The 19,978-nt window shown below is 43.0% G+C and overlaps 1 protein-coding gene across 10 annotated transcripts in view; it reads left to right on the plus strand.

The window, feature by feature from the left end:
* Positions 1-19,978, plus strand: part of LDB2 (LIM domain binding 2) — a 339,258-nt gene that overhangs the window by 108,620 nt on the left and 210,660 nt on the right. For all 10 annotated transcript variants that reach the window (XM_059675345.1, XM_059675334.1, XM_059675373.1 and 7 more), the window contains exon 2: positions 19,519-19,621. In XM_059675345.1, coding sequence (XP_059531328.1) covers positions 19,519-19,621 — 103 coding nt within the window. The remainder of the gene's footprint in view (positions 1-19,518; positions 19,622-19,978) is intronic.

Below are 19,978 nucleotides of genomic sequence, written 5' to 3' on the forward strand. Positions count from 1 at the left end.
GTTGTGTGAAGAAGTAGTATGGTCCACTGGCATGGCTCAGTGGTGAGCATCGGAGGTCGTGGTTTGATTCTAGGTCAGGGAACAAGCCCAGGCTGTGGGCTCAATCCCCAATAGGGGGTTTGTAGGAGGGAGGCAATCAATGGCTCTCTCTCATCATAGATGTTTCTATCTCTCCCTCCCTCTTCCTTCCTCTCTGAAATCAATATATATCTCTCCTATATAATAAAAGGCTAATATGCAAATCGACAGAATGGTGGAATGACTGGTCGCTATGATGCACACTGACCACCAGGGGACAGATGCTCAATGCAGGAGCTGCCCCCTGGTGGTCAATGCGCTCCCACAGGGAGAGCACTGCTCAGCCAGAAGCCAGCTCACAGCTGGCAAGTGCAGCTGCGGTGGCAGGAGCCTCTCTTGCCTCCGCAGCAGTGATAAGGATGTCTGACTGCTGGCTTAGACCCACTCTTCGTGAGGATATCCCCCAAGGGCTCCCGGACTGTGAGAGGGTGCAGGCCGGGCTGAGAGACTGCCCCCCCGCCCTGCCTCCAGTGCACAAATTTTGTGCACTGGGCCTCTCGTGTGTGTGTGTGTGTGTGTGTGTGTGTGTGTGTGTGTGTGTGTGTGTATAAAAGAAAGTAGTATGTTGTCAGGAGGTAGGTAGGGCTATGATTTGATGACTCTCAAAGGTGACAATTGATTGTTTTAGAACACATTCCTAAGACAAAACTGATAGTTAATATACAAATATAAGACCTTCACGTATTTAAGCAAGGAGACCTCTTTGACACTGGTTTTCCAGTGGAAATATTTGTCCCTAATAAAGACCATTGATAGATATAAAGTCCAGGTGTGGCAGAGAAGCTGGCAACGAGGTAGTGCAATAGAAGTAGACATGCAAGGTCCTGGGAGCAGAGGCAGTGCTGGCTAGGGATGGGGATGGGGATGGGAGGCAGGGCAGGGACAAAGAGCTCTGATAGGAAAGCCAAACAAGCAGCAAATTTTATGTGAGCATTGGTAAGCTTCCAAGAGATAGGGAAGAAAAGAATAGGTACAGCAGACAAAGTTATGGCTGATGGAGGGGAGGGAAATAGGGGGATGGATGACAAAGGTGAAGGGGAATAAGAGGTACAAACTTTCAGTTATCAAATAAGTCACGGGGATGTAATGTACAGGAAAATAGTCAACAAGATAATAATTTTGAATGGTGACACATGGTTACCAGACTTATTGTGGTCATCACATTTTAAAGTATATAAATGTTGAATCGCTATGTTGTACATTGGAAACTAATATGATGTTTGTCAATTATACAGTTTAAGAAAAAAACAAACAGAATAGCTAACAGTTTAAGAACAGAGCTGTTTGTCAAGGTTACGCACTCCTACGAAGATCGCTCCACGCACCCGGCACGGTTCTAAGTGTTTTGTACATATTTTTAGAATAGAGCTAGGTTTTTATTTTTTTAAATATCTTTTTATTGATTTCAGAGAAGAAGGGAGAGAGTAAGATAGAAATAATGAGAGAGAACCATTGATCAGCTGCCTCCTGCAAGTTCCCAAGCCTCCTATAGGGGATCAAGCCTGCAATCCGGGCATGTGCCCTGACCTGGAATCAAACCATGACCTCCTGGTTCATAGGTCAATGTTCACCTATTGAGCCATGCCAGTTGGGCATGTTTTGTACGTATTATCTCAGTTGATCCTCATAACAAACCCATGAGGCACTTGGCTATTGCCTCCACCTCCAGTTTTACAGGTAAGAAAACCAAGGTCCAGGCAGTGAAGGATCCACCCAAGACCATGTAGCTACTTAGGAGTGGAAGTTACTTGGCCTTGTCATAGAAGGTCCTTGAAACCCCGGACACTAAATTGATCATGACACCTCCCCACTTAAGACCCTCCCCTGAGGTCTCATGCCTCTACCTGGCCCAGCTATGCCTCTCACTCCTGGCTGCTAAGACTTGGCTCAAATGGCCTCCTTTAGGTCCTTAAATACATCACTATCTTCTGACCTCCGGGCTGGGTTACTTGCTATTTCCTCATCTCAACTGACCAGGTCCTCTCTTGAGAACTTGGGAAAATACTTGTTTGATGTAAGCGGCCTGTGGGTGGGGGCTGGGCCAGCTTTGTCCACCCCTCTACCTCCCCCGCCTGCCCAGGCTCCTTTTAGGTCTCCCAGTGGCTCCCTCTCTCACTCTTCAGATGTTTTCTCTAAACCAGGGGTGCTCAAGCTGAAGAGCATCTGTCAATGTCTGGAGACAAGTTTGCTTCTATTGACATCTAGTGGGTGGAGGCCAGGGATGCTGCCCAGCATCTTACTATGCATAGGACAATCTTCACCTTAAAGAATTATCCAGCCCTACGTGCTGGCAGTGCTGAGGCTGAGAAACCTGCCCTATAAAGACATTCCCAGCAAGGCCGTCTGTAGTCTAAAATGTCACTGTCCCTTCCCCACTCCCTATATTTTATGTCCCCATTTCCTGCTTTAGTGTTGTTCTCCTGTGCACCTGTCACTCTCTATAAGGGATACATTGCACTTATCCTGCTTATTGTTTGCCATCCACATGTATATATGCGCTCTGAAGATAGGAATTTGTATTCTTTCTGTTCACTGCTTTGTTAATAGTACCTAGAACAGTTCTAGAACATAGTACATGCCCAGTAAATATTTCTTGCATGTATGAATGAATACAGAGTTCTAGGTAAGCACCACAAATCCATTAGAGAGGCCACTTGGGTTGAAATCCATTTGCCATCCCTGTGGAGGCTGTTCTTGGACCCTGGAAGGTAATGCTGTGAGATATCGTCCCTTTTACATTCTTTGGTGGTGGTGTTGCTTCAGCTTTAGCCCTGACCAAGTTCCCTCCAAATGTTTTCTCTGAAGGCAAGAGTGGGGCAGGTGGGCAGGTTCTTTGAGTGAACAATAAAGTCCTGAAAAAGTGAGTATTCTGCAAGGGTGCTTTTGGAAGTACCCTTAGAATCATCCTTATATTAGACAAATGGAGAAACAGAGGCCCAAGCATCCTCTAAGGACATTTTCAAGGCTTAAGTAGCAGGGCAGAATTAGAACCCAGTTTCCTGCCTCCCATGAAGGTGGAAGGGGGAAAGTGAAATACCCCAAAGGACCAAATGTGGGAGCTGGCAGGCAAGCCACACTTTCCTAGGGCTCTGTTTTGTCTTGTAAGTTGTGATCTCTGGTTGACAGGGAAGCAAAGTGAATAGCTAAAAGCAGAGCTTTCTGAGATGCTGAGATGCAAATTAGCCCAAACCACATGCAACTGTGGATGTGAGGGTGGCGTGCAACGTAGAGGCTTTGCTTCTGTGGACCTGCCTTGAAAACTCGCTTTGCTAGATAGTGCACCCTCGCTCTTCCCCAGGCCGGCACTGCGCAGGACACAGGGATACTGAAACAGAAAACACCGATCCGGCCTTCGAGGCATTTGCAAGCTCCTGAGGGAGACAGTGGAATGTTGTGACAACCAGCTAATTGGATTGTACGTTTTTTGAGAACAGGGAACTCTATCCTGGGTGTCTTCTGTGCCCTCTAAAACTGATGGCCAGAACAATAATGGTGGATAAAGATTAACCAGTGTTCATTTGTCCCAGGCCCTGTGCTAAGCACTCTAGCATATCAGTTCATTTAATTCTCACAACAGCACTACAAGGTAGCTCCTATTATTGTTCCCATTTCACAATGAAAGCAACTGAGGCCAAGTACCTTGCCCAGTTACAGAACAAAGAAGTGCTGGCTCTGGCACCTGGACCCAGGCCAGCTGGTTGTCCGGTGTGTTGGCTGTAACTGTAAGATGCGTGACTGGTAGATGTTACTTCATGTCCACAGCAATGCTGGCCTCGACACTTTCACCACTTATTAAGGGCCCTTTACTTAATATTTACTCTGTTCCAATCACTGATCCATGTATTATCGAGTTCAACCCTCGCATGAAAGGTGAGATATTATATCCATTTTACACATGATGAAACGGGCACAGAGTTTAAAAAGTTTGCCTAAGATCATACAGTTAGTAAGTGGTAGAGCCAGGAATCTGGATATTTCATATATTGTATAGAATCACACAAAATATGGTACTTTGTGTCTAGCTTCTTTCACTTAGCACAAAGTTTGTGAGGTACACATTATAGCATTGATCTCTGTCTTGTTCCTTTCACTGCCAATAGTGTTCCATTACATTTTGGTTTCCCATTCATCAGTTGATGGACACTTGGATATTTCCATTTCTTGCCTCTCATGAAAAATGAAGTGATGAACGTTCATGCAAAAGTTTTATATATGACGTTTTATTACTAATATTTGTCCACAATTCTCTCTCTCTCTCATATCAGTTAAAATAAGTATGTTTTGGAGCCAGATTAGCATGACTTTTAACACTGACTCCAATATGTACCAGCTGTGTGACTGGGGAAATTAAATAACCTTTCTGAGCTTTGTTTGTTTGTTTTTTCACCTTTAAAATGAAGATAATAATAATTGCTAACTGATCATGTTCAAAAGCTTGAAATAGATAATGCATAGTATTCAGTTCATAATTAAATACCCAAGAAATGTCTGTCAGGTAAGCAATGGAAATGCAAAACACAACCCAAAGAAGAGACCATCTCTGCCATGGAGTTGGGATCTAGTGGCTGAGACATGAAAACATAACAATGAGATATAAAATAAAATAAATAAAATAAAATAAAATAAAATAAAATAAATAAAATAATAAAATAAAATAAAATAAAATAATAAAATAAATAAAATAAAATAAAATAAATAAAATAAATAAAATAAAATAAAATTAAATTAAATTAAATAATGTACTAGTAGTTACCAAAATTTAAAAATAATAATAATGTATCTCAGACTAGAAAATGAGACTTTTTCTGTAGGTGGGAGGACTGGGAGACTTTAGGATGGAGGCAAGGTGTGGGTGGAGGTCTTAAAGAATGAGCGAAGGATGGTTCGGGAAGAGTAGGAGAGTGTGGGGTGAGAAGAATATCGCAGGGGCAGGGATGGAGGTGCTAAAGGGACAAGTTTGTCAGGCATTGAGATAGTCTGGGAGAATGGAAGGCCATGAGTGGGTAAGTGTGTTGGCATCTGCCCACTTCTGCTCTGGACTGTCAGACCATGATGAGCAGGAACCACAGTGTGGGAGACTTCAGTTTCCCCAGCTTTCCAGAAGCATATGTGGCAGTGTTCAATCTTCTGATTTTCTGACAATGCCATGGCTGTGCAGTGACTTAGTTTGAATTTACCTGTTCTTGATTACAAGTGAAATAGAACATCTTTTTATAACTTTATTGTCCATTTTCTGGTAATAGTACATTAACATCCTTTGTTCTTTTATATTTGACTGATTTTTGATTTGTAAAAGTTGGTGCTATATTCTAGTTACTAACCCTCCTCCAGTTGTCACTTATATTGCAGCATTGTTTACCATGTTTTTTTTGTCATATGAATTATTTCTATTTTCATGTATTCAAATGATTCACTGTTTTTCATGTGATTTGTCCTTTTAATGGGTTGTTTATAAAGTTTTTTTTCCTGGTCTGAGGTTATACAAAATATTCTCCTACCTTTTCTTCTAATAGTTTGAAAATGTTGTTTTTCTTCATTTAAAAGTTTAATCCATCTGGAATGTATGTTTGGTTATGTGAGGTAGAATCAAATTTATTTTTCCATGTTGAAAATCCAGTTGTCCTAATACTTCTTACCAAATAGTCCCTTTCTCCCTACTCCCTAACAAGGCCATCTCTGTCATATACTTGACCCCCACACATGTTTCTATCCATTTCTCAGCCCTCCATCTGCCCCACTGCTCTGTTGCTCCATCGTGTTTTCTTCATTTTACATTAGAAGAATGGCTTTGTAAATCATAGCTACACATTATTTTTTAAAGCTTCCTATTTTCTTTCTACTGGACATATCATGGTTTCTGGAGTCATTCCTCTCTTGTCGGGCAGCAAGCACATTGTTCCTAGATTTTTTTGTTTGTTTGTTTTGTTTTCTATTATGAATGCTCCTATGGTGAATATTTTTGCATATAAAGCATTTACATGTTTTTGCATTATGTCCTTTGGATGGCTTCCCAGAAATAGAATTACTCAGTCAAAGGGCATAAATATTTTTAATGTTTTTAACTCATAGCATATGTTTATTTTAAAAATTAAAGTGAGTAAAGATTCTGGTAAGTTCCTGGGACCCTACTGGGCTGAGACCAGTCTGGATCTGGAGCTGGCTGCCCTGGGGACGTTCAAGAGAGAATTTGATGTGGTCTCCTTGCTGGATTTATCTTTTATTTTTTCCTGTTTAACACAAATTTTGGATACTCATTTACTCGGCAGTCATCAGTTAAGCACCTCTTGTGTGCCAGTTTGCCCAGGAAAGCAGGCAGCAGGATCCCATGTGCTCAGTGAAGTTGTGTTTTCTAGGTGGGAAGGCAGTAAATAAACACAGCCCGGTGTTAAGTGCTCCCCAGAGGAAAGACACAGACTGACATGAAAGCATGTTGGCTCCTATCGATTGATGGTCAGAGGTGACACGAAAGCTGAGATTTGCATGATAAGGAAGAGAAAGTCATGCCATCCTTTTGCTGGTGCCAGCTAGTGCAAAGGGCCCTGTGGTGGAGCAGAGTGTGGCCTTGGGGCGGAAGGAGGGTCCCTGTGCTGAAAGTGAGGTGAACGGAGGCCCAAGAGCAAAACCAAGTCCCAACCACATAGGACAGTGCATTCCATGGGCAATAAGCAGCAATGGGGAGTCACGGTGCAGGGGCTCATAGAGAGGGTTGTGATCTAGTGCGTACTGTTAAAAGATCATGCAGGCTTCTCTGTAGAGCACAAGTTATAGGAAACCAGGGTGCTTGTAGGAAAAGGCTGAGGAAACAATCACACTTTTCCAGGCTGGAGTCATTGGAGTCCCAGACAAGGGGTGGTGGTGAAGGGAAAGAAAGGGCGTGGTGCCATTATGTAGTAGAAGTAGATTCTTGAGAATTGCTGGTGGCTTGGAGGTGTGCAGTTAGAAAAAAGACAAGAACCAAGAATGCGTCCTAAAAGGTTGGCTTAAGTGACTGGGAAAGTGGAATTACATTGTTGAGATGGAAAAGAGTAGGGAGAATAGGCTTGGGGAGAGGGGTGGAAATGGGGGTGGGTTTGGCTTTGACCATGTTTAGCCTGAGATGCCTTTTTGGTTAACTCGTGGGGAAGTCGGTGAGGCCACTGGAGCCACAGTGCTAGGATCCCAGGGAGAAGGTGGGCTCCTTCATGGGGACTTGGAGTCATTGGCCAATCAGAGAGAATCTAAACCTCCTGGATTGTAAACAGGTGTATAATCAGAAAAGAGAATGGAAGCCTTCGACCAGTGTCTAGTTAACCCTATTATTTTCCTTCTGAATTTTGAAAATACGCTGGGTTTCTTATATTTATCTTGTGAATAAAAATCGTTTTTCCTTCTTTCCAAGTAGGAAGAGGGAAAAACGTGAGTTTTCTTTCTTAGTGGCTTCCCGATGCCTCTCTGGGCCCTGACAGTCCCCGATTTTTAGTGGAGACTCTAAGAATTATTACTGCCGTTTGATTCAGAGGCAATTGGGCAGATCACAAAAACAAGCTTTTGCCTCTTGCGAGCTTTTCCAGAAATGTTCCTCCATGTGCTGTGTTTATGTAGGAACAGAAAATTTGTGCCTGCCTTTCGGTGAGCTTTTCTCAAGATACACAGGGTGCTGCCTCATCCTATTTACCCTGTGTCTCAGGACCTCTCTCGCCTCGATGGTGCGGTGTCCTCTGCAGTATGGTGCCCACCGCCCCGGCACTGCCACCCGCGAGCCCCGTGCTTCTAGAGTAATGCCTTCTCTGTCACCTCCAATGTGGGAGTGCCAGGGGTCCCCAGTACATTATTTTTCATATGTGAGGATGCATGTCTCCACGTTGGAGTATCAAACATGGAATTCAATTATGAAGAAAAACAGTATTTCTCACTCATACCAGAATAATGTAGGTTAGAAAAGGCAGCGTAGCTTTGGGATAGAAACAAATATTCGGGAATCAAAATATTCCACAATCAAGTCCCAATGTCTCTTCCTCCGGCCTGTGACCTTGGGTACATTTCTTGGCCTTCGAGGGCCTCAGTTTCCCCATTTGATTTGGAGCAATCAAAATACTGACCTGAGAAGGATACTGTGAGGCCTGGGAAATAATTCACTGTGAAGCACCCAGCATGTTCGTTGATTCACTTATTAAATATTCAGCACTCCTGAGTGAACAGAGAAGGGAGTGGAAGTAATCAACCATTATGAAAACAAAACCATTGTTTTTCTTCAGGGTTTTGAGAGTATTCCAATTTTAATGCAATAAATGCTTTTTTGTGAAATTAAATTATGTAAATAATCAGAAATTACTTATTTGTTGCATGCCTGCCAAGTGTTAGTTGCCGTGCATGTATAATGCACAGCACATAGGTGTAGATCCTGCCCTCATAGAGCGTAGAGGAGTCTGACCTTTGAACAAAATTATTCTTTTAGTAGAGTTGTGGTAAGTCCAGTGGCGAATAAATCAAATTTTGACACATAAGCATGTATACAGTTTAGTCATTATTTTTAGATTAATTAACATTAATATTATTGTCAATAATATTTCTTCTTTGGAACGTTCACAATAATTAATGATTTAGTAGGTCAAGGCTGGAGATTGAAAACACAAATTTCCCAGGTGTTTGGGGGAAATGCACTGATGTACCTTTAGCTGAGGAGGCGTGTCTGCCGGATGTTAAATCTTATCTCTCTGCCTGTTTAATGCACTTCTCCCCCAAGGCAGCCTCCGCCTGTGCTGGGGGGTGAACTGGAGTAGCACCTTCTGAAAGGGAAGCCATGGATTGGGAGTGAAGCTCTGAGATGTCCTATCAAGACACATAATTTACTGTCAGGGTGACACACTGTTTTAGAATTTCTCTGTTAAAATGATAGCTAATGTTTCCTGTTAAGTAAAATGCAACTTAGCCAAGAATAAACAAAATCATAGTTGAGAATGAGAAAGGAAAATTATAATCCCTGAGAAAAGAGATTTAAAAAACACACCCATGACAATAACTACAAAGGCGGGATTTAAAATTCTCTCCCAGTGTCCTTCATTATATGCTCGTGCAGTTACCAGCTAGTGAGACCAAGTGATCCTACCTGATTCCTTTTCTTTCTGTCTGGATGTAGAACTCCACAGGTGTGGAGGGAAGCCTTGCTCAGGAGGGATAACCCCAAACATTCAGTGCACTCAGCATTCGTTGGATGTTAAAACAGTCAAGAAGACAATAAATACTATTTGGGGAACATTGCTCTAGATCAGGGGTGGGCAAACTTATTGACTCGAGGGCCACAATGGGTTCTTAAACTGGACCGGAGGGCCGGAACAAAAGCATGGACGGAGTGTTTGTGTGAACTAATATAAATTCAAAGTAAACATCATTACATAAAAGGGTACGGTCTTTTTTTTCAATAGTTTTATTCATTTCAAACGGGCTGGATCCGGCCCGCGGACCGTAGCTTGCCCACGGCTGCTCTAGATGAAGATACATCCGTGTAGCATGGCTATAGGAGCCCAAACTCAAGAGATAAGAGTCCCCGTGTTTGAATTCTCTGCAACTTGATAGTTATGTAATCTTAAATATTTACCTTATTTGTGCCTCAGTTTTCTCACCTATAAAATGGGGTTAATAATAGGACTTATCTCAGAGGGTTGTTGTGAGGTTTCAAGGGGTTTATATTATTCAGTAAGTTCAGATTGGTGTCTGGCACATAGCAAGTGCTATGTCACTGTTGATTATTAAATGTAGCTAATTTGGACTAGACATGGTTTGATAAAAGACTCCCATGCTGGAGAAGGGATAGCTAGAGCAGAGAGAAGCAAGAAGACTTTGGAAGTTAGGGAAATCAATGACCTGCACTCCCTTTGGTGGAGGGGACTTCTATGAAAAGAAAAGGCATGTGACTGAGGCCTTTTATTGTCTCCTGTCTCATAATATGGGTGTGACAGGCCAAGAAATGTAAGGAGAGAAAACATGGCCAAATGGGCTGGTGCCCTCATTCTTCTGAGAGGGGTGCGCTGACATGTGTGGAAGGGGTGTGGCCTAAATGGTCTGCTACAAATTCATAGAGTGCTATCTAGGATTGTGTGTGTATGTGTGCGAGTGCAAGAAGGGTTATAAGATGAGGTACCATTATTTTCTAGAACCCCAGAAAATGAAGAAAGCCCGTGCCCTTCTCATCTCCCTGTTTTGCGACCTCTTCACATACTCTCTCCACTTTGACCTGTTTAAGTTTATTAAAAAATATATGTACACCCACATGTTCCAAGGAATAGATGCTTTATGTATGGTTCATTCTTTGGAGGGGGTGTATGTGTGCCACGTGACAAGTGGTTGCCATGGTAATTTCTCATTATTGTTGAATTGAAAAATAATTACTCTGGCAAAAATCCCATATAACCTGTCAGCACTTAAGTTAAAGATGCCAGGGGGCAGCCCTGGCAGCAGGATCCTGTTTTTGGTGGGGAGAGACCGCAAGATGGGGACAGGAGAGAATCCGGGGCGGGCGCAAAATGCTTTGGTGGATTTTTAAATATAATTAAGACTCTCTTCCGCTTTTTGACCTGAGTGTGTCTCTCAGTCTGATAGATGATTTGGCCGCCAGTGTTACTGGGGCTCACCTGCGAGACGGGACAAAGGGACCAGGGATTTCAATCGCAGAAATGCATACAGGGGGTTATTTAGACTGGAGAAGCTTCTGTGGTATTTCTACCTAATTAATATATACGAGACTCGTCGGCCCCGCTCCTCCTGCCTCTGTGCGGGCTGAGTTAATTTCATCTTTATTTACCTGGAGGCTGCTCTGTGCTGTTGTTACTTCCCAGCGTTGGGAAAAGAATGCACTTTTTACCTATTAATATTCACTAAACATTAATCATGCTCTGTTCAGATAATAAACAGCAGCGAGGCCGGGAAGGACCTGTGTGTCCGGGAAAGGCAGGACCCTGTCAGAAGCCTTGTGGGTGCGGAGAGCTGGATTCCTCCCCATCACCCACCTCCTGCCACGGGTGGGGCATTTGGAGCTCAATCATTCTGCCCGATAAGTCATGGGAGAAGACTGTGAAGCACCTACGTTTTCTTACTGGTATCAGTGTCAGGAAATATTCCTCCTGTTGCTTAATGAAGCCCCTGGAATACACTCTGCCTTTAAGAGAAGGCTAGGCAAGCTTTTATTATTGCCATTATTATTTCCTTATTGTTTCTTTTTTTAATGTTTATCAGCCTATATAGTTTATATTTTTTTTAATTAAAATGTTTTGGTGACATTGGTTAATAAGATTACATAGGTTTCATGTGTACAGTTCTATGACACATCATCTGTATATTGATTGTGTGCCCACCACTCAAAGTCAAATTTTCTTTAGTCACCATATATTTGATGCCCTTTACCTTTAACTACACCCTAATTCCCCTTCCCACTGGTAACCACCATACTGTCGTCTCTGTCTATGAGTTTTTGTTTTTCTTGTTTGTTCATTTGTTGCTTTCATTTTTATAGTCCACATATCAGTGAAATCATATGGTTCTTAACTTTTAATGTCTGACTTACTTTGCTTATCATTATATATCAGTCTATATACCTTCTTTTTTCCCCTCTTTTTTTTCATATTTTTTTCTTTATTGATTAAGGTATTACATATGTGTCCTTATCCCTTCATTACTCCCCCACTCATGCCCTAACCGCCCCCCCCCCCCCAGTGTCTGTGTCCATTGGTTATGCTTATATGCATGCAGACAAGTCCTTTGGTTGATCTCTCCCCTTTACTCCCACCCTCCCCTGCTTTCCCTCTGAGGTCTGACAGTCTGATTGATCCTTCTCTGTCTCTGGATCTATTTTTATTCATCAGTTTATGTTGTTCACTATTTTCCATAAATGAGTGAGACCATGTGATATTTATCTTTCTCTGACTGGCTTATTTCGCTTAGCATAATGCTCTCCAGTTCCATCCATGCTGTTGCAAATGGTAGGAGTTCCTTCCTTTGTACAGCAGCATAGTATTCCATTGTGTAGATGTACCACAGTTTTTTAATCCACTCATCTGCTGATGGGCACTTAGGCTGTTTCCAAATCTTAGCTATGGTAAATTGTGCTGCTATGAACATAGGCGTGCATATATCCTTTCTGACTGGTGTTTCTAGTTTCTTGGGATATATTCCTAGAAGTGGGATCACAGGGTCAAATGGGAGTTCCTTTTTCAGTTTTTTAAGGAAACTCCATACTGTCTTCCATAGTGGCTGCACCAGTCTGCATTCCCACCAGCAGTGCACAAGGTTTCTTTTTCTCCGCATCCTCACCAGCACTTGTCATTTGTTGATTTGTTGATGATAGCCATTCTGACAGGTGTGAGATGGTACCTCATTGTCATTTTGATTTGCATCTCTTGGATGATTAGTGACTTTGCGCATGTTTTCATATGTCTCTTGACCTTCTGTATGTCCTCTTTCCAAAAATATCTATTTAGGTCCGTTGCCCATTTTTTGATTGGATTGTTTACCTTCCTTTTGTTAAGTTGCATGAGTTCCCTGTTTGGAGATTAAAGCCTTATTAGAGATAACATTGGCAAATATGTTCTCCCATGCAGTGGGCTTTCTTGTTGTTTTATTGATGGTTTATTTTGCACTTTTTTGAAATTCTCAATGCTCACCTTTCTCCTGGCAGAGCTGGACTCTGTAGATCCCAGTGAGAAATATGTCATTTAGAATTAGGCTTTGTTTCATCTCTATCCATGCACTGGTCAGACTGTAAGTTTTCAATCCGGAAGCACAGGGACCTCATCTTAGAAAAGCCGGATATAGACAGGCACACACCCCAGGCTCAGGCACTGCCCTGGCGGAAATCCTTACACGCATGTATGTACATGGGGACCCTACGAAAGCACTTGTCGCAGCATTTCTTCTAATGGCAAAGAATTCAAAACTGTCTAGAGATCATTAGTAGCAAAATGCTGAAAGAAACTCTATTCCATTCATTTTGTGCACTGCCATGTAGCTTATTTAAAAAAAGAAGAGGCCCCGATTTATAAAATGCATAGTTCTCTAAAACACAGTGTGGAATTAAAAAAAAAAAAGTTTAAAGAAGGGAACACAATACATGATACCATTTAAATAAAATGTCAAGAACATAAAATAAGCCTGTGTATGAATGGGGTCATGTACATAAGTACTAGACATGTGCTAGGAAGGGTCATATGATTTTCATGAGACAGCTGTTTATGGGGTCCTAAGGGAGGGGAGAAAAATAGAGCAGGATATTGGGTGGAATCCAAGACATTTGTTTTTATTTAAAAAATTTCCTTTTTTAAAAAAGTAAAATAAGATATTTTAATAATAGTTAATTCTGTGTAATGGGTCCATGGGTCTTCATCATATTAACCTCTGTTCTTTACTTTTAAAAATTAATAAAGTAAAACCTCATTTATTTGCTTAACCAATGTTTCACAGAAAAAGAACAAAAAAAATACCCAGAAGGTGGCTCAATAGAATGGCTATGTAGGTATGAATTCATTTTTAAAGTTTCTGCCTCAATAAGGACTTTTCACATACATGGCTTGTGCTGATGAATGTGACAGAGGGAAGGCTTAGTCTGCACACTGTCCTGGCCCCCAGCTACTGAGTTTAGACACTTAAGAATCCTACAATGTTCAAGGCGAATCTTACAGTGTGGGTGCAGCCTCTCCACCTGTTCCTTCTGTTTTCCTGCTCCTTCACTGGGTCTCCCATAGGTGGGAGCTCTGTCGAGAATGGAGAGATGTCTAATGCCCAGCCCCTGTCTTTGAGCATCTCGCAGTCCAGCACAGCAGTCAGACATTTATGTACATGTGTATTACAACTTGGTGATTCCATTATAACTTGATCCATACTCTAATTATAGTGGGGGCAGTGGTTCATGCTCTCCTAATATAGGAGACAGTGAAAAAGGGCGTTCAAAGGTTGGGACTTGGCATTTGCTGGACTTTCCAGGCCAAAAGAACCACATATACAAAAGACAGGAGGGAGGAGGTGGTTAACTGGGACCACTTGGTTCAGACACATAAGCTGCAGAAGGCCCTTTGGCTGCACATAGGCAAACTCCCGAGTGTGTTGGCCTTTGGTGTGGTAGGGATGGCTTTTCCCTGGATAGAATGTCTTCTGTGATATACACACCAAATGTTGTATCTCTAATGTTTGCCAGTATCTGATGTTCATACCCACTCCGTCTGCACACCTGGGAACAAGACCTCAGGCCCTCGGTTTATTTTTAAGGGCTTTTACTATAACCTTCACTTGGGAGACCCAAAAGGTTGATCTTTACCTGCTGGGCAGTCTCAGGGCACCTCGTGGTTAATCCCCAAGTTCATTTGACATGAGGTGATAGCCTGCATGAGTGAGAGGAGTCAGGTGCACCTTCCCTTTGAACCTTAAGGAGAACCAACATAATGAGCTTCTCATTGGAATTTGTGCTACAAAACGGCCTTGGAACCTTGACTATTGCAGTCTCCTACTGACCCACTTCCTGCACTTGGCCATGGCCTGCTCAGAGGAGAGAATGTGGCATTTCATGGGTCTTTCATTTCCCATGTTGGAGATGCTGATTACAATCAAGGGGTGGAGGGGGCAGTGCTAGCCTGTAGTTAGCCCTGCAGCATTTCTGATAGTCCATTTTCCTTTATATTTCCTTACCCCCTTTATCTTCCTTACATGTGGCCCAACACAGCACGCACAGCCTTTGTCTGCAAGGCTCAGACCATTCTAGATGACTGAAAAGTAGGAGTTGAATAATGGAGATCCTCATTTTTTTTTAACTTTTAAAAAATATATTTTTATTTCAGAGAGGAAGGGAGAGGGAGAGAGAGAAAACATCAGTGAGAGAGAATCATTGATTAGCTACCTCTTACATGCCCCACACTGGGGATTGAGCCTATAACCTGGTTCATAGATAGATGCTCAATCACTAAGCCATGATGGCCTGGCCTGATATTTTTTCAGTGTTGTCTATAGCTCCTGAGGTAGCTGTGTCATTAAGAATTGAACTTCTACCTGTCAGAACTGCTTGATCTTCTGCCAGAGATTTTGTATTTGGCTCAGCAGAGGCCTTGTAGCTGCATAGCAGCCACTGCCTGGAATCCAAGCCTTGTTACTATACAGATTTCTTTCACCAAGTTGCCTATATGATCCCAGCAACTATACCAGGCAGCTAACGGGAAGCAAGAGGTGTTTGAGGAGGAGGTTTATTATTAGGAAAAACACATGAAAGTGGGGGAACATGTGCAAAATCTGGGAGAGCCAGAGCTCTGCTGGCATTATGTTCTCTAGCGAATGTCATGCCTTCTATTCTGTGGAACCATTTTTGTCTTCAATTTAAAGTGGAACACATTTTAAGAATTATTTGAAGAACACACACAAACAAAGCATGGGCTGGTAGGTTTATTAATTGTAACAAATGTACTACTTGGTTGGGGGATACTGATAATGGGGAGGCTACCCAGGTTTGGGATTGGGCATATGGGAAATCTCTGTATCTTCCTTTTAGTTTTGTGTGAACCTAAAACTGCTCTAAAGAAAATAAAGTCAATTTTAAAATGAACTGGAGTTAAGTGGACTTGCAAGTAGCTTTACCACTTTCTAGCTTTTATTTGATTTTTTTACTGATAGTGTAACTTTTTGAAATTCAGATAATTTGATCCACACTCTAATTATAGTGGGGGTAGTGGCTCATGCTCTCCTAATATAGGAGACAGTGAAAAAGGGGGTTCAAAAGTTGGGATTCAAAGGATTTCTCTATAAATATTTAAGGGTCAAATGAGACAATAATGAGTAATTATAGCTGCCATTTATTGAGCAGCTGCTATGTGCTGGGCAGTCACGCCTTCATCTTCATGCTCCACTAATAAAATATTATTCCCACTTTACAAATGAGCAAGTAAATGCAAAGAAGTTAGAGGACTTGACTAAGGTCATCCAGCCAGTAAGAGGCAGAGTTCCCATGTTGAAGTCAGTGTAACACAGAGGTTAAGGATATACATTCTCTCTAAGGCCACCTGCTTTACCCCAGGGTAGCAATTAGGGTAGTTGTGAATGTAAGATGTTAAATTCATGTGAAGCTCTTAGAAAATATCAGGCGATAGGTACTAGTATTAACCCAGGGACCCTCACATGTATGTTCTTCCCAAAATTTTCTTCTCTCACATGAGGCTGATATAAGGCTAGCCTTGCCCTAGCCAGTTTGGCTCAGTGGGTAGAGCATTGGGTTGGATTCTGGTAAAGGGCACATGCCCAGGTTGTGGACTTGATCCCCAGTAGGGGGTGTGCAGGAGGTAGCAGATCAATGATTCTCTCATCACTGATGTTTCTCTCTCTCTCTCTCTCTCTCTCTCTCTCTCTCTCTCTCTCTCTCCGCCCTCTCCCTCTCCCTCCCTCTTCCTTTCCCTCTCCCTCTCCCTTTCTCTCTGAAATCAATAAAAATATATCTTTTTTTTAAATGAAAGACTGGCCTGTACTTGACATTTAATATTTTTTTTTCTTTAATCCTCACTTGAGGACATGTTTGTTTGTTTTTTAATGAGAGGGTGAGAGAGACATCGATGTGAGAGAGAAACATTGATCCGTTGCCTCCCATACTTGCTCCATCCCAGCAACTTGAGGTCAGCCTAGGTCCTCCCTGGGTTTCTACCTTTAAGGCCCCATTTTTATTTCTTTTTTGGCAGAAATGCTGGAAAGCAGAGTTTGATTAAGGAAAATGGTGGAGTGTCTGATTTCATCATTGGGCCTTTGAACCATCAGCAGGGCAGGAGAGCACTGATAAATTTCTGAATATCTGCTCAGAGTTTTAACTGTGGGGCAGACAGGCATTTTTGCCAGGCAAATGGGTTACACCCAGCGGACGTGATAGGGAAACGTGCCTGGTGATGAACAGGTGGTTTTATCAGGTCCATTTTGATGCTGTTCATGGAATGCCTCACCCCTTAGCAGTGACAGTGAGATAGTGCAGGGGATGGGCATGTTACTGATCATCAGTGAGTGCTGGGCTCCCTGCCGGGCACTTTTACACCCACTAAGGGAGTGAATGCTCACATTTACCCTGAGGTATTATTGTTAGTATTACTGTTGTTGTTGTTGCATCTACTCTGCAAGACAATGATGACTGTTGTCCGTCTGAATATTATCCTCACCTCCCAGGAAGGAAACAGGCTCAGGGAGGAAATAAGTTGTCCAAGTTCCTGTAGCTGGGATGATGCCGAGGCCTGAGGTCTGCCCACAGGAGTGAATTCCACCAAGGATGTTGGGCCACCTGATATACTGGGCTGTGCCAGGCTTCCTGGGTGTGAGTCCTGGCCACAGGGCAGCGCAGACAAGCAAGGAACTGGGAAGAAAAACCAACCTGAGACACAATAGTCCCTTTCAGCTCTCTCTCCCTTCTGCTGAGCCCTGACTCCTGCCTTCCCAAAGGCTGCTGGGGAAATGTGAGGCAGAGGAGCCGGGGCAGGTCTCGCATGTCCGAGGGTCCGAGTTTAAATCTCAGTGCCACCAGTTCTTGGCAGCTTACATTGGCCACCTGAGCTTCAGCTTCTGCAGCTGTAAAGTAGGACTAATAAGGTGAGCAGCTTTATTCATACAGTAAACAACTTTTATTGAGTGATACCGTGGGCTCCACACCATTTGGCTGCCTGGGAGGTAGAGCAGTGAGCAAAACAGAAGCCCTGCTCACAAGAAAATTACGTTATTGTTATACTGGAGAGAGAGAGAAAACAAACAAACAAACAAACAAACAAACAAACAGGGAGGTAGTGAAGAGCAAGTGGGAAAATGCAGTGGTGCTTGGCATGGGGTAAGCACTCAATACATGTTAACTTATTCTTTATCCGCCTGTGTAGCCATGTGAAATAAATGCGCCAGTGCATCCAGGTTCCCAAATAGTGTTTCTTTCTGCAGCTGCCCCTTCCCCGTCTAAGCCCACTGCCTTTTCTAGAAGCTCTGCCAGCCTCCAGGGCTCCCAAGCTTTGTGCCGTGGTCTCAGGTATGGAGTGAGGCTACCTGTTAGCTGCTCACTTGGAGGTCTCCTACTAGTGGGTTTTGAGCCCTTGGGGATAGGGACCAGTCTCTCATCCAGCTGCGTACCCTGAGGGCCTGCACATAATAAGTGCTCAATTAATATTTGTTTTCAAAATGAGAAAATGGGGTAGCTTGTATGTGGCTCCATGAATTGCCCTTGGGTGGTTTTATATGTACTGTGTCTTTACGAAGAAGAGTGCTGGCTTTTGGTGTGGTGATTGGGAGGAGGCCAGAAAGAAAGAGACTGAAATAAATTCATTTGTCTGCTTTTTTTTTTTTTTCTGGAAAGAGGATGGCATCCATCTTCAGTGGCCCCTTAATTATTCTTGCCAGGACTGCAGGCTTGTTCCTGAAGCCTGCCAGTGACAACAACCTAATGTTGTCATAAGCAGAACAACTTAACGGGAAGACTCCAGGCCTTGGATGTCTCCGCCAGGGCCGCAGCAGCGGGGCTATCGAGTGGGGAGCAGCAGCCCCCCTCATCTCCCCTCCCCGCTCTGACAGGCAGCTGCGAACCATCTTAGGCCTGAGGTCTGGCACCCACCAACAATCTTCTGGAAAAAGAATGTGCTTAAGAATTTAGGGGTAAATGGGCCACGGTCCAGGACATGAGGCCCCCCTTTTAAACATGACACCCTGCATAACCTTCCTAATTCCTGTGATAGGAGGCCCCCTCTGCCCTTGGAGAGTAGCAATGATTTTCACTACCTTAAACTGGGCCAAGTTCAGAGTGTTTTCTGGATGAGCAAGGGAAGCACTCATCCCAAGACAAACAAACGGGATTCATGAGGATGGTTTGCATTCTGCTGAACTGCTTCACTTTGAATAACAAGCTGGGGGTTGTCTATAAAACAATCCTCAAAAACAATCCATATGCACGTGATGATTGCTTTGACCATCTAGATAGAAACACTTCTATCTACATATATCCATGTAGCAGCCACACCTGGATTCCTTACAGGAATATTTGCACAGAGTAGGGCTGTAAGCCACACATACCCCTTTTGGAATAAATTGTGTTTTTAAAAATGTACCCTCCTTAACCTAGTTGTAACAATGTGGTTTCTGTTTATAAAATTGGACTCTTACAAGAGCAACGAGAAAGAGAAAAAGCTGAATGTATTTTACATGAAATACTAACCTTTTTGTTAAAAGAAAATATCATTGTGCTCTAGAGTGAATTTATTGAATCTTCCCAAATATATCCTCCAAAATTAATTTTCACCAGGTTTGCATGAACTCGTTTATTGAATTGGAATTCAGTCCCCACTAGAGGCAATTCATTTGAAGAGTGACCTACACCCGCCCACCCTCTTTCTAGAACACCCACACACATATGCTGGCAGTGACTGGGTTTTCTATTTCTTCCCCCTCTGAGATATTTCCCACACTTGCCTGCTAAGTAAATGATCCGTCTCTTTGCAGGATAGTGACAACCTCTGGTGGGACGCGTTTGCCACGGAGTTTTTTGAAGATGACGCCACGTTGACCCTTTCCTTTTGTCTGGAAGATGGACCGAAGCGATACAGTAAGAGCAAAGTTTGTTTTTCTGATATTTCCTCTTTTTGCGCCTCTAAGAAAACCCCAGGGGTCTTCAGAGACTAACACAGTGCCGACAGCCTGGCAGTGATACCTCCACTCCTGACGTTCTTGCTTCCGATCAAGGCCTTGTCATAGGTGGCAGCCGGGTCTCTGTCGAGGCTTAGAGTGTTTGGACACGTGGTTGTTTAGCAAGCGAGTCGAATAGCAACCAAGTCACTCAATGAAAAGTGGGAGCTGAATTGCAGAGATTTCCCACTGGTCTCCTCCCCGGGACTCCCCTTTATCTTGACAGCTCACACCTCACTCCCAGTGTTCTGCTTCTGAAGGTTCCTTTAAAAAATTG

This window comes from Myotis daubentonii, chromosome 1 (genome assembly GCF_963259705.1).
Source record: "Myotis daubentonii chromosome 1, mMyoDau2.1, whole genome shotgun sequence".
Taxonomy (NCBI): domain Eukaryota; kingdom Metazoa; phylum Chordata; class Mammalia; order Chiroptera; family Vespertilionidae; genus Myotis; species Myotis daubentonii.